Raw genomic sequence first — 14,942 nt, 5'->3', positions numbered from 1 at the left:
ATATATATATATATATATATATATATATATATATATACAAAGCGTAAAATTTAAACTTTAAGCCTAAAAAGTTGACCAATCATAATCAAATGTGAGGAAAATAATCGACTATGATTGTCAATTTCTTATAGCTTAAGATTTAAAGTTTAAGTTTTACACTTTAAAATCTTATTGTAGATACTTTGCAACGTTATGCAAAAGTCTGTGGCAGACTTAACTGATTTGAGGAAACAAAACAAATAACGGTATAATACAGACCAATACAGACATGATACAGAAATATAATAATATAATAATATAATAATATAATAATATAATAAAACAGTAAAATAAAATAATGATGTAAGTGATTGAAAAATTTTTCTGTAAATCTGCATAACATAATATGTATATCTTCAATGCAATATTCTATGTGGCTACTACTTGCATAACATTCCTAACGCAGAGCATGCTCAACAAAATAATATGATTGCTAATTCAAATTAATTCTCGGTTCAACGAGATGATAAAAGCATTTCCACATGTCACACGCAACGGCAAAACCGACACTGATGCATTCAAGGTTCATGTATCGTTCCAACGTATAATGTATATAAGCGTATTTTGCCAGTCATGTATGTGTCCCCAACGTACACATTTCGCGTCCCAATAAAGTGTCGTGTGCATTTTATAAACGCATACACAAATGTAGACACAAAGAACACGCAGGCTAAGAAGTCTGTAATGTTACTTTCCTCTCTCACCTGCTCCATGACCTCGGGCGCCATCCAACAAGGCGTACCGACGAAGGTGTGCCGAACCTTTTGCCGGCTCAAGTCACGTCCGGTCGCGAGCCATGCGCTGACACCAAAATCGGCAATCTGCACTGTACCATCCTCGCCTAGTAGGATATTACCCGCTTTTATGTCCCTAATATTATTCTGCCGTTAAAATTTGTCTAGATACGTAGAGAAAATAAAAGAGTTATATCTGTAGGATGTTTACTAAAAATCTTACAAAAAAAAATTCCTCTTGAAAATTCTCAAATTTTTCAGATATTTTTATTTAAAATTCCAGGTAAGATTAGAAAATTTTTTAATGCAACTTTGAAATAAACTGCAATATAAGCAAGGCAAAAAAACAAACTATACAAACTATACATAAATTAATAGAAGACGAGGATTCTTTACAAGACTATATAAACAAAAAAAAGAGATCAAAGAAATAATATTTTACATGAAAAAACACAATTTTTAAGTAAAAAAATTTCCCTTAATATTGATAAATCCTTAAAAATTCTTGATTTTCATAGAAAAGAAATTCTCTGAAAATTCCAGGTTTTTAGGTTTCTCGAAGTATAATAAATACTCTGTATACATTTGTATTTTTTAAATAATACAATTGCACTCTAATGATTAAACAATGTAAATTGAAAAAGAGAAAACAGTTCTAAGATTGTAAATAAAAATGACACGGGAGCATATTTCATAGTACCTGTGTATCTGTCCGTTGCTGTGGAAATATTCAAGTCCCTTGAGTACTTCTCGAAGTACTGTAGCTATAGTGGCCTCATCGAATACTCCATGCTTACAATTAGTGGTTCTGGTTTTATGCTTGATGATATCCAGCAGAGACCCACCTTCTAGCAATCTTAAGACCAACCAGAGTTCCTCTTTCACCACAAACGATGTGTAGTATGTCACGACGTTTTCGTGGTTGCAAGAAGACATCGCCTGTATCTCTTTCTAATATTTCGCCATAACAAGTCTTAATTAACAATAACTTCTTATATAATAACTTATATAATAACTTCTTATATAATAATAATAATAATAATAATAATAACAATAATAATAATAATAACAACAACAACAATTATTTGTCTGTACGTTAATCTTACATTTACAATCTAGATCTTTTTTGACATAAGTGAATTCACTGTAAAATTTTTCCAAAGAGACTTAAAAAAAGAATCCAAATCTCTTATTGCTACATTATATTTTAAAATTTTTATTCTTCCACATTTTGAAATTTTAATTTTTATTAAATTAAGGTTTTAATGTTTGAGTTAAAAAATCAAGATGGAGAAAATAAAACTTGATTGCAGATAGAGTCAAGTAAAATAAAATTTATCAGTTTAACTTTATTCGTGAAAAAGGATTTATTCAAAGATAAATTTATCTCGAGATTACATTTTTGGAATAACATTTCGTTGAGATACGAATGATTAGCAGCACCATTGTGCTCAATGTGAAAAGCTTACATCATGCTGGATGCAGCATACATTGTAATCAATAAGCTCGTTAATCCAATGAATCATACAATATATAAGTCTTATCAAAAGAGTTGCGGGTGTGTATCATATTGATTCATCGCTGTGTGAAGTTCAATGTCAAGATTACAATAAAACTTACCAATAGCTCGTCCATGTTTGTGTTCCATTTTTCCAAGTTTATTCGCTTGATTGCGCATTTCTCCTGTCGCGGAATGCAAAATGCCGCGTGCACTACAGCTGTCGCTCCAACCCCTTAAATTTTAATAAAAAGAAATCAATAAAAGGAATAAAAGAAAGGACCTTGAACTAACTATGAAAAAAGTGGTTTCAGTCTAATTGACTGAAACTGTAATATTTTGTAAATTATGAGAAGATCAAAATTTTCTTATTGTTAGACAAAATCATTAAAAATAATCAGACTGTGCTTTAGAGTTTAACGTCATTTGAAAGTTGCTATTTTGGATCTAATTGTACTGAAAAATCTCTTTATCTACTAAACTATTCACTTTTGACAACTATACTTCCATAAACCTAATTATTGTACTTTTATACATAGAATAACATGAAATGAATTCGATCAATTAATGTAAAGTTGTTTAAAAAAAAAGTATGTATCTTTCGTCAATTATAACTCATTATTTTATGCATAAAAATATTAAGACAATTACCAAAAAATTAATAATAGATAAAGATAATTCTCAAACTAATTAGACTCAAAATAGGAATTTTCAAATAGAGCAAAATCTGTCCATTTTTTATGGTTTTGCTTCAGGAAACTTTTGATCAGTATCTCAAAATCACAGTTTCTGCCAATTCGACTAAAATCACTTTTTTCATATGATTAGTGCGGAATCTTATGTCATTACTGTTTATCCTTATCAACACACAAATCATAATATTTTATGAAATGCTTCCTTAATTAAACCTCCATGAGATTTGAAAACTCGGCTGTACATCTATTTATAAATATATGCAGCGAATATATTTTAGAATGGCTGAGAGACGTTTAAATTTTAAGCCTCAATATTTTTACTTTACAATATTTTTACATAGGCAATTTATGATTAATTTTTTGTCAAAAATTTCGACGAATTTTCTAATAAAATGCGGTTAAAAACAGTGCGATTAGCGTTGGTAAGCCGCTAAATAATTTAACTTCGCTAACTTGTAGCTGGTCTTTTTACAAATATAACACGATTGGCGAAACGACAAGAAGAAATGTAAAGTTTTTTCACGTTTTAAATGATAACGTAAAAAGTTATATCATTCCAAATATTAATGTATACTAGCGAATAATAGACATAAGTTACATCAATCCTATTAATCCTATTATATCAAAACACTATTTAATACCTAGTTCTATCGCGATCATGATCACGCAAATAAGTATGTAGTTTTATCATCTCAAATAATTAAAACAAACCCAATGAAAAAAATTTAATTAATGTCAAGATCATCATATCGATGATTGATTTGATATCAATTTGAGGAATTATTTCTCGTTGGAAATTCTTCACAGGAAGATTTTTTAAATATTTATGCGTCCCTAAAATATCTAGGTGTAAGATACACAAAAAAATACTGTACGCAGTAATAGTTATTTGTTTTAAATATTTCAAAAGTTCGTATATCTGCAAATATATTATTATTATATAAGTACATCACAATCATTCACATACATTTATCCAAAATACATTCTGAAAATTCTAATTTAATATTTCTAAGTTTAATAGTATATAGTAATCTTCAATTAAGATTATTAAATTAAAATAAATTCGATTTGCTTATTATATAAAATCAGGTTTGATTAATAAATTTTATAATTCTTAAAAAAAATAAATAAATTCTTATCTTAAATAACAATAAATTTTAAAAAATCTGTAATAAATATACTTTAAGATTATTGTCAAGAAAATATTCTTTGTTAAACATAATTGTTAATTTAACAAAAAAAAAAGACAAATTGAATTCATCATTTTGCTCATTTTGCATCATCAATCATTTGTCTCATTAATAGAATATTTTTCTGTGCAGAATGTCTCATAAGAATTCATTGAAATTAATCAGTTGTTATTTTTAAATGCATATAGAAAATAACAAAGATAAAATATGTTTTAAGATTCCTGAGTATATTTACCTCGGCTCCATATTGAATCGTGACGTTATAAGCAAGAAATGTGTGATAAACGACACGTTGATTTTTCTTGTATATTCTTTACAGATAAAAACAAATTGAGTAAAACAGAATGAGATCACTATAAGACACTTGTAAAAGTTGGCCGAGACTATCATTCCCCTGATAGTCAGTAAATAGTCGTAAAAGCCATGTAAAGTACATTTATTAGTTTTTATCAAGATTTTTATTCAATACATAGCCTATTTTCACTTCACGAACATTTTTCAACTATTTACTGACTGTCGGGGGGAGGGAGATGAGATAATTATTTTTTACAAGTGTTTCACAGCGATCTCGTTATTCCGTTTTATCCAAATTGTTGATGATTATTTACAAATAATACGCAAGAAAAATCAACGTATAATTTCCCGTTTATGACATCACGAGTCAATAGTTAAGATGATGCTCAGGAGCCTTAAAGTTCTGGAATAGTCACTGTAGCCATTGTATGCTATTTGTAAACAAAAAGAATTTGGGTAAAGCAAAATAATAAGATTGCTTTAAAAATAGATCAAAGTATTATCTTTACTCCACTTGACAATAAATATAGACATGAAAGGCATATAAATATAGACATGTAAATTGCGTACTTTTAATGCACATACCTATTTTCACTGTACGTGACTATTTACTGATTATGAAGGGGGGGGGGGAGGAGGGAGTTAAGGATAATTTTGACTACATTTTTAAAAGTATTTTAATACGATCTTATCTTCTTATTTTATCCAAATTCTCTTTATTTATAAATGGCACGAAAAAATTTCATAATGCTGCTAACATGGCATGCAGTAACTACTCAGGAGCCTGAACGTTTGGCAGTTTTATTTAAATATAAAGATAATCAGAAATATATTTTTATCATTTAATAAACGTTTATAAAAATATAAATTGCCAATCTCAATCTTATAGAAGAAGGTATTATGGTCAATGTATATATTGTAGCTTCCCTTAATATCTCCACTATTATATGCAACAGATCCTAATAATTATTTAATATTATTATTTTTACTACTAAGCATTTTATATGCAGAAGTTATGTGAGCACTTAGTAATGAAAAATAATTTTTAATTAAAATTAAGAAAGTGACATTGAAACTGTTTTAGTAATACCTATTTTCGCTTATTTACTATAAGTATTTACTATAAGCTTATTTACTATAAGTAATATAAGAAAGTAAGTAAAAAAATGCAAAATATTAAATAAATTATATAGAGCTATAATATAATTAGATGTCAGTAATACGTTCATGGTGCTGTTTCTAATACTGTCAATAATTTTACGAACATGAATTTAAATATGAACATAAATATACTGATATGGTATTGTCGCATTCTCGCGATGTCTTAATTTCCTCGCCACATGTAGTTGACACCTAGTATTATTATTTAGATATCTAGACTCAAGTATAACTTTTATTAAAAGTGATGTACTTAAGAATGTACTTTGAATAAAAGTGATACTTAATATAAAGATAATTTAATTACTTATATATACCCAACAACTTATATATATCAAATACCTGCTGTATAACATGCATGAAATATGTTTTATATCTATGTTATATGATAGAACTTTCACACACATAATAATAATGCGTGTAATTAATTTCTTATTATATAGGATATCGTCTTATATTTATATTATACTAGCGTGTAGTAAATTATTAGATATCATGTATATGTACAAGTGAAAAGATGTCTTTGAAATATAAAGATGTAATAAAATTTTTCACAATTTAGAATTTTATTCGGGAGACACAGTAGTGTTTCGGCACTAAGCGAACGCAAGAGCATCTTAAGCGAGAATGCAAAAGGTTTCAAGTATAATCTTAAGATATTATAAGCCAATCACAAAGCCGTGTTAACATCTTTAAACATTATTTATGAACCGATCTATAAATACTAGCACATTATAAAACATTAAAATGTATCATACATTTCAATTTTATCCAAACTTTTATTAGATTCTCATAGATGAGGAGGGATATATGCCATTGTCAAAATTATTAAAATAAATCCGAATACCATTTAAAAATTTGTTAATATTTTGACATTTAATTGCAATGGTTCTTATTGATATTTTTGATATACTTATATTGTGATACATTTATCTTTTTTAGAATTAGATGAAATAGAAGGATACTTATTCTTAATCTAATCTCTGTTGAGTTGTTTTTGTTAATTTTTTAGATTAACTTTAATTTAGATTAATATCTGTCAGATGAAAAGAGGCTGATGATACAATCACTCGATTGCCAGAATTAAAGATAAGGGAACGTTGGAATTATCGGTATTAGGCTGGAATCAGATTATGCATTGAAGATTAAAATTTGATCAATAAGGATAAAGAAATGTTAGCTCTTTTTTTTTCTTTGATCAAATTTCAATCTTTCAATCTTCAATATGTAGTTTGATACCAACCTTAGGAACGTTGATTTCGGTAACTTTATTAAATTTAATATAAATTATATTTATTGAGAGAAAAATAAATTTAAAAATCAATTAAAATATTATCAGCCAGATATATACTCAAAGTTCAAAAATTTCTTAATGTATTAATAAGTGGATTATTTATATCCTATAATTCAATAATTCTGTTATTGGCTATATTCAGCAGAAAAAGCAGCTTCACAACTGTTGTAAAATTTTTCAATATTTGGTTTATATGCATAGGAATTAATAATGCAAGAAGTAATCGTATTAAAGAATTTTATAACAGTTGCAAAGCTACTTTCTCTGTTGATACGCAATTATTTTTTAGTTGCTCGCAAAAAAGAACAAAAACATGAAGAAAAAATAATTTTAAATAGAAATAATTTGAAACGTACTTTCCTTTATATTACAATTTGATACAATCAGTGACTGTATCAAAATTGTATTTCAAAATTACAAAATTTTAATGATTTAAGACATTTAAACTCATTTTTTGAAAAACTCTGCCGAGTTCTGTTCAGTGTGTAGCTGTAGCAAATTGATTGCCAGAATTATTACATTCATGAATCAAAAGACAAATTTGTTTTGCTAAAATAATATCGTTCGTTCGTTGTATTTCTTTCCAGTAAGTTTCTTTCAAGTAACAACTAAGTAGTACGAGCATTTGGACTATCGGAAAATGTGTAATTAAAGACAATTTCTTTTGGATAGGATAACTCGAAATTCTTTGGACATCCTTGGAAATTCTTTTAACATTAATATATGAAAAAATGAAAAATATTGTTAGATAACGAGCGTTCTTACGTTACAATTAGACATATTTAAAAAAATAATACTTGGAGTAGTTGTCCGCGAAAAATATGAAATTTTTATATATTGAAGATGGTCTAAAATAATGTAGGCCGAAACGTTTATGTAACATTTAATTTTTGTAATTCGATTATAATTTTTTGTAATCAAATATAACTACTCGCTAAGAATATCTTGCGTTCGTGATGTATGCTCTTTTCCGTTTTTATTTCTTTCTAATTTCATATTTTCAGGAAAAAATCTTGACTCGTATATCACGCAAATTGCTTCGCGTACATACATATAACTTTGCTCGTCTAGCGCCCTATTGCCCCCCCCTCCCCTCGCCCCCCCCCCCGAAACTCGATGCATGCATCCGGCACTGGCACGCGCGAATCGTCGCAATCGTCTTCATCTTGTTCCACAGCGGCAGGTTAACTAGGTTAGAATAGGATATGCTATGGCTTTCTCGTGTAGTAATATGAATACTGGCAGCCGCATGACAGCCGCATGATAGCGTGAATGCGAAAAGAATACGAGGATGAGAGTGAAAATTGAGAATTGCAATTGCCAAACTGTCGTGTCGTCCTGAAGTGAGGAAAATGTAGAGAGCGACGGAACAATCGAGTGACGCTCGAGCGACGAGCGGTAGGATGTGCGAAACGGCGATTCTCGCTTCGCAGACATCATCATCATTACCTTCGTCGTCCCGAGGCGCCTTGTTGCCAAGAAGACGACGGCCACCAGCCTGTTCGATGCCGGCGACGGCGGTGGCGCGCGTCTTCGTGGCCGCGGGCGATGTCGAGTAAGGTGCGCGCGATCTTCCGCGTATTTGAACGACGCGATCGTTGCCTCGAGCTGACGAGTCCCGCACGGTGGCGATCGGTACTCACCGATAACCTCCTTCAACTCGTAATCGTCCTTGGTATTCGGCCAGCCTTGCACAACCGTGGAAGTGCTCGCGGTCGCCATTTTGCTGGCCAGTGCCGTACCGAGGCGCGCGTGCTTACTGGCTGCTCGGGCGCCCCGCGACAGCGACGACAGCGAAGCGGTGCTGACAGTCCGCGAGCTGCTGTCACGTGGTGAAACGGCCGCGGCGGCGGCGGCGGCTGGGCTGGAGGCAGTAGGGATGGCCGCAGTGCAGCGATCGTTGGTCGCGGAAACAGGTGCGTCTCGGCTGTTTCGGATGATTGGCGGCAATGTTGCTGCCGGCGGCACCTTCGACGGCGTGGACGAGCGAAATGACTTCTGGCGAAACACGCCGGGCGAGCACGATGGCAGTACGTCTGGCGAGATCCTCCTGGAAGGAGATATGCAATTAGATTGAAAAAAATAATTTCTGCGAATTCGACTGTCAATTGAGCCTCCCAGAATCGACTTTATTCACTGCTTTCCATTTATATTTATTTCCAGGGTTGGCAAGTAACGCGTTATTTGTAACGTTCTTACCGTTACAAGTTACTTTTTTCAGTAACGAATGGATAACGACGTTACATTTTCTTCTGAGTAATGTTATGTCATTGTAATATAGTTACATTTTTGAGATAATAGTAACGATTTCACTAGTTACTTTTATCGTTACTTTATTTCTAACAACTGCAAAGTTTTAATCGTAATTAAACTGTGTATATATATCAGTTTTTGAGCTTTATGTCTCTACCAAAAGATAGAATTCTGAATATTTCTTCTCTTCAGAATATTTATCGAAAGAAAAATCTGTATAACGTTTTTCATTGACAGAACTATTCAGACACAATAATATTTATAAAATATTTACAAAATATTTATAAATATTTACAAGATTTATTTTAAATATTTTGTAAATATTTTTGTGATCTTAGATTGCACAGATCATAAACATTTATTTTAAATATTATGAAATATTTATTGTACATGTTATAGTAAATGCTGTGAAGATACTTAATGAGACATTATAATCCAAAATACTTATTAGAATTTATTTATATTTATCATAAATATTACATAAAATAATTTAGTCTATATTTAATAATATTTCGAATAGAGCTTTATATAAAATATGTATGAAATATCTATATAACATTTCACAAAATGAATATTAATGCGCACTCAGTGCAATTTAAATCCGTACACACAATTCGACGCAAATGTGCATATTTAATAAAAATATAGAAACGCGATAAATCGCGAAAAAAAATCTTCAATACATTTTATTATACTATTTGATGAAATAGCATAATAAAATGTATTGAAAATTTTTAAATTAGATAAAAAAGCCCTTTGGACGTTATATCAATTGAGATATTTTATTTTTACATTCAGATTAGAGTAGCGTACAACGGTTTTAATGTGCACTGAATTTTGTCAATGAAAAATATATAATATTTTTATAATATTTTTATTAGCATCAAGCAAAAAAGTAACAACTCGTTACATTTGGAGCATCGGTAACGATAACGAGTTACTTTTGGGGAAAAAGAATGATAACGAGTTATTTTTATAGGGTAACGTTGCCAACCCTGTTTGTGTCTATTTTTGTATTAATAGAGATTAATTTTGTATACTCTCGGTTTACCTTACTTTTTGTCTTTTCCTAATTCTAATAATTAAATAAAGGGTAAATTAAATCGAGAGATTATAAAGTTAATCTACATTAAAAGAAATGAACATTAGTGACACAAGTCGATGCAAATAAACGCTATCTTTCTTCATTTAGAGAATGATAAAAATAAAAGGACACTTGGGTCATCAAATGGAAAGCACCTATTTTTAATAAAGTAGAAAACACAACTTACTTTTTCACGACCGTTTGGAGATTTATTTTATTTCTACATTCTCTTATAGCGTTTTCTCTTGAGATACATTTGCATCAATTGCGTGTGAGTGTTGTACTATACTGAAGTGATGTACACCATGGTGTACACTGCATGGTACATTGTACACTACTTCATGCTATCGTTTTTAATTCAGACCACTGATTTGTTAATTTAGTGTCTTTAGTGTCTTTATTCGATCAGATTTGGTGAAATAATATCGGGCAAAATATTTATTATTTACTTCCAAATAAATGGAAATAATATTGAATTAGAATTTTTTAACTGGTGAGAAAGAGGAATACGATCGGATTTTAATAGCGTTTTCTCTTGGGATACATTGAGTGTAATCTCACACTATATCAGTAAGTGCTGCACTACACAAGTGTATATACACCATGGCATACATCACTTCATGCTATCGTGTTTAATTCTTTTTTTAATATGCTGTCGGTTGACTTCCATTTTCAAATTTTTAAGATAGCACACTAGCTCTACACCGTCTCTTTGAGATCGTGTAGCAAAACTTCGTGCATGAAATTTGCACTATACCACGGAAACATGTTACACTGAATGAGTGTTGCACTGGTGGGCGATAGTACAGCCAAGAGAAAACGCTATTATATACATATTTTTCTTCATAGAAAATAAAAAAGTATAACAATGACGCTATACTCAAGGAAAAATTGGTATATTAAAATAAAAAATAAACCCTACTAAAAAAAATCATATCACAAAATATTACATGACGTGAAATCATATAATTAAAACATGTAAATCACGTACGGATTATTCTTATCACTATGTGACTTTTTTTAAATGATATACCTTTAAATGATAATTTGAAAAATCACATGATATTAGAAATAATTTCATCCATCATGTGATTTTATTGTCGAATTTTAAAGAATTGAATGATAGAAATAGAAAAAAACTACTAATATCGTGTGAGTTTTTAAATTATGTAATTTTAAAAAAAATCACTGATTTGAAACAATTTGTTACGTGATTTACATGTTTAAATTACATTTCATCAACTGTATGATTTTTTTTTTCAGTAGAGAAGTCTTTATTCACATCAATCACATCGTTATGAAATTGCTGTTAGTTATGCTTCAATCAATTATTTACAAAGAAATTCAGAACCAGTTTTTGAATCTTTGAATTAGTTTTTAAATGATTGAATTGAAACTAACTGACAGCAATTTCGTATAATGTGAATAAGTATTTGATTAACTTTATTTTAATGTAGATACCAATTTTTCCTATAGTACCGTTATTATATGATAATTTTTAATTTCTATGAAGAAAAATATTATGATTAAAAAAATGTTAAAATAAAACAATCCTCGAACGATCGCGAAAAAAGTAATATCCTCCTTTTCTAATTTCAGTATCAGAATTAATTTGTATTATTATTCTTTCATCAATTTTATCTTTTTTTTTAATTTTGACACAAATCTGATCATTTTTGTGCTCCTGAGCACAATTTCTGAATATTTTTATTTATGGAGAAACAGATTATTAGACCGAAAATCAATTTCTTAACGTTAAATTTTTAAATTAAACATTTTTCTTCCCTTGTTTGGATTTCCGACTTGTTACAATAACACAACTGAAAGTCGTGCTATGGGCGCGTTCAGACGTTTCAAGCCAGCAGAATTAATTGTTAATAGAACATTAACTGTTTTCCTTAAATTAAGATATATTCAGGTACATTTGTATTTAATTTGATGAAAGCAAGAACGAAAGTTCTTTATCATTGCACTGAACTGCAAAATTTTCTGAAACTTCAACATTATATACATTATTTAGCTACAAAGAACAAATCAAATAACAGGTTTCTAGCCTACTATTAAGCAAACACACGAACACAATTGATTTTTATCTGAGGATCCAATCAATTATATTCAACTTGATTGCACTTGACGAAAAGACTAGAAGTAATATGAATTAGGGTGAAGTCGCCTATTATGGGATCTACCTTTTTTTAAACTTGTAATTTATTTAATTTCTAACCTAACCTTAACCTTAACTAACTTCTACCGTCAAATTTATTATATTTACCGGGAAATATATTTAAGTTTTATCGACAAAAGTTAGCAATCGATATACTTAGCTATACTTTGTTGTATGTGAAATTTTTTTTTATCAAAAGTGCCAATTTTGCTCCTTCAAAAGAAAAGGTTCTTAATGTGAGACAAAGATTTCCTTATATTAGGTGTACAACTTTGCTTCCGCCGTTTTCCTAGATAGATGGCTTTAGCGGTAAGTGGTGGTCGAAATAAATAGATCATAGTCGTCATACAATAAACTTGGGCATCTGTCAACATAACCTCATAGAAACATTAGTCGATTTGTGTCTGCATCATAAAGTTATTCTCGATTGAAAATGTCAGTTTACGAGCCAAATTCTCGTCATTTGCGGGAGGTTTTAATTTTTTGCTTCAATATGAAGAAATCTGCGGCTGAGGCCCATCGAATGCTCTCAAATACTTATGGTGAGGCCGCTATTAGTGAAAGAACGTGTCGTGAGTGGTTTCAACGCTTCAAGAACGGTGATTTTGACGTCCAAGGTCATGCTCTGTATTTGGTGGCCAGCTCGGTGTAATGTATTATGAACTGTTAAAATCGACTGAAACAATCACAGGCGATCGGTATCGAACGCAATTGATGCGTTTGAGCCGAGCATTGAAAGACAAACGGCCGTAATACAACGAGAGACACGATAAAGTGATTTTGCAGCATGACAATGCTCGACCCCATGTTGCGAAAATGGTCAAGACATACTTGGAAACGTTGAAATGGGAAGTCCTATCCCACCCGCCGTATTCTCTAGACGTTGCTCCCTCTGACTATCACTTGTTTCGATCAATGGCACACGGCCTGACTGACCAGAACTTCCGGTCTTAGAAGAAGAAGTAAAAAATTGGATCGATTCGTGGATAACCTCAAAAGATGACCAGTTTTTTCGACGCGGGATTCGTACGCTACCCGAAAGATGGGAGAAAGTAGTGGCCAGCGATGGACAATACTTTGAATCATAAATGTATAACCAGTTTTATTATTAAATATTTATTTTGATATAATAAAACAAGATTTAAAGAGTAATCTCAATAAAATGTGACAAAATCTAATTTCATAAATCTTTTATTGCAACAATATTACACACTTGATTTAAAAAAGCATTTTTCATTAAATAGATTTCACTCTAAGAGTAAAAATTTCATAATTCCAATCATATGCATTTATTAGTTTACTAGAAACTCTGCTATCTCATATTAGGAGCTTATCCCATAATAGGCGATTTTACCCTATTAGTTAGTGCTTACATTTTGATATAAATTTTATATACCAGGTATACAAGTATGAAATGACGATTTGAGAAACAGATGACGCACCAATGCAGTGTGAAGTACAAAGATTTAACATTATACGCCATTTTATTGTACCATCAAATGCGCAAAGTGATTTGATTGAAAAGTGTTTGCATAGTATTGTGTTGCTGTGTTTAATATGACGAAATTTGTACCAAATAAGGAGCATTCGCGGACAGCATTAATTTTTTGTTTTCATTTGAAGAAAACTGCTGCGGAATCATACCGATTACTTGGAGAAGCTTAGGTGAACATCGCAAAAAACGATAGTTTCAGCGTTTCAAAATTGGAGATTTCGATGTTGCAGACAAGGAACACGGCAAACTAAAAAGTACGAAGACGTGGAATTGCAAGCATTGCTGGATGAAGATGATTCACAAACACAACTCGCAGAGCAATTGAGCGTTAGTCAACAAGCTGTTTCCAATGTCTCCTACGAGAGATGGGAAAGATTCAGAAAGTCGGCAGATGGGTGCCACATGAATTGAACGAGAGACAGATGGAGAGGCGCAAAAACACATGTGAAATTTTGCTCGAACGATACAGAAGAAAGTCATTCTTGCATCGTATCGTTACTGGGGATGAAAAGTGGATCTTTTTTGAGAATCCCAAGCGCAAAAAATCATGGGTAGACCCAGGCGCACCATCCACATCGCCCGCAAGACCGAATCGCTTTGGCAGGAAGACGATGCTCTGTGTTTGGTGGGACCAGAAGGGTGTGGTCTATTATGAGCTATTGAATCCTGGCGAAACGGTTAATACCAAACGCTATCAACAACAATTGATCGATTTGAACCGTTCGCTGCTTAAAAAACGACCAGAATATCAAAAGAGGCAACACAAGGTTATTTTTCTCCATGACAATGCTCCATCACATATGGCAAAACCAGTTCGGGACACGTTGGGAGCACTCAGCTGGGAAGTTCTACCCCATGCGGCTTACTCACCAGATTTGGCTTCTTCCGATTATCACTTGTTTGTATCGATGGGTCACGCACTTGCTGAGCAGCGCTTTGGTTCGAAGATGTGAAAAAATGACTCGATGAATAGTTCGCGGCAAAAGGGGAAGATTTTTACTGGCGTGGTATCCACAAATTGCCCGAAAGATGGGAAAAATATGT

The 14,942-nt window shown here is 31.4% G+C and overlaps 1 protein-coding gene across 1 annotated transcript in view; it reads right to left on the bottom strand.

Annotated features, from left to right (window-relative positions):
• LOC105626880 (serine/threonine-protein kinase OSR1) overlaps window positions 1-14,942 on the bottom strand; it is a 35,445-nt gene that overhangs the window by 3,348 nt on the left and 17,155 nt on the right. The window contains exons 4-7 of the mRNA XM_012208171.1: window positions 8,546-8,952; window positions 2,394-2,506; window positions 1,474-1,724; window positions 737-909 (exon numbers count right to left, since the gene is read on the bottom strand). Of these exons, the coding sequence (XP_012063561.1) occupies window positions 737-909; window positions 1,474-1,724; window positions 2,394-2,506; window positions 8,546-8,952 (944 nt within the window). The remainder of the gene's footprint in view (window positions 1-736; window positions 910-1,473; window positions 1,725-2,393; window positions 2,507-8,545; window positions 8,953-14,942) is intronic.

This window comes from Atta cephalotes (assembly GCF_000143395.1).
Source record: "Atta cephalotes unplaced genomic scaffold scaffold00007, whole genome shotgun sequence".
NCBI classification, from domain to species: Eukaryota; Metazoa; Arthropoda; class Insecta; order Hymenoptera; family Formicidae; genus Atta; species Atta cephalotes.
This window is presented reverse-complemented; position numbering and strand designations above follow the sequence as displayed.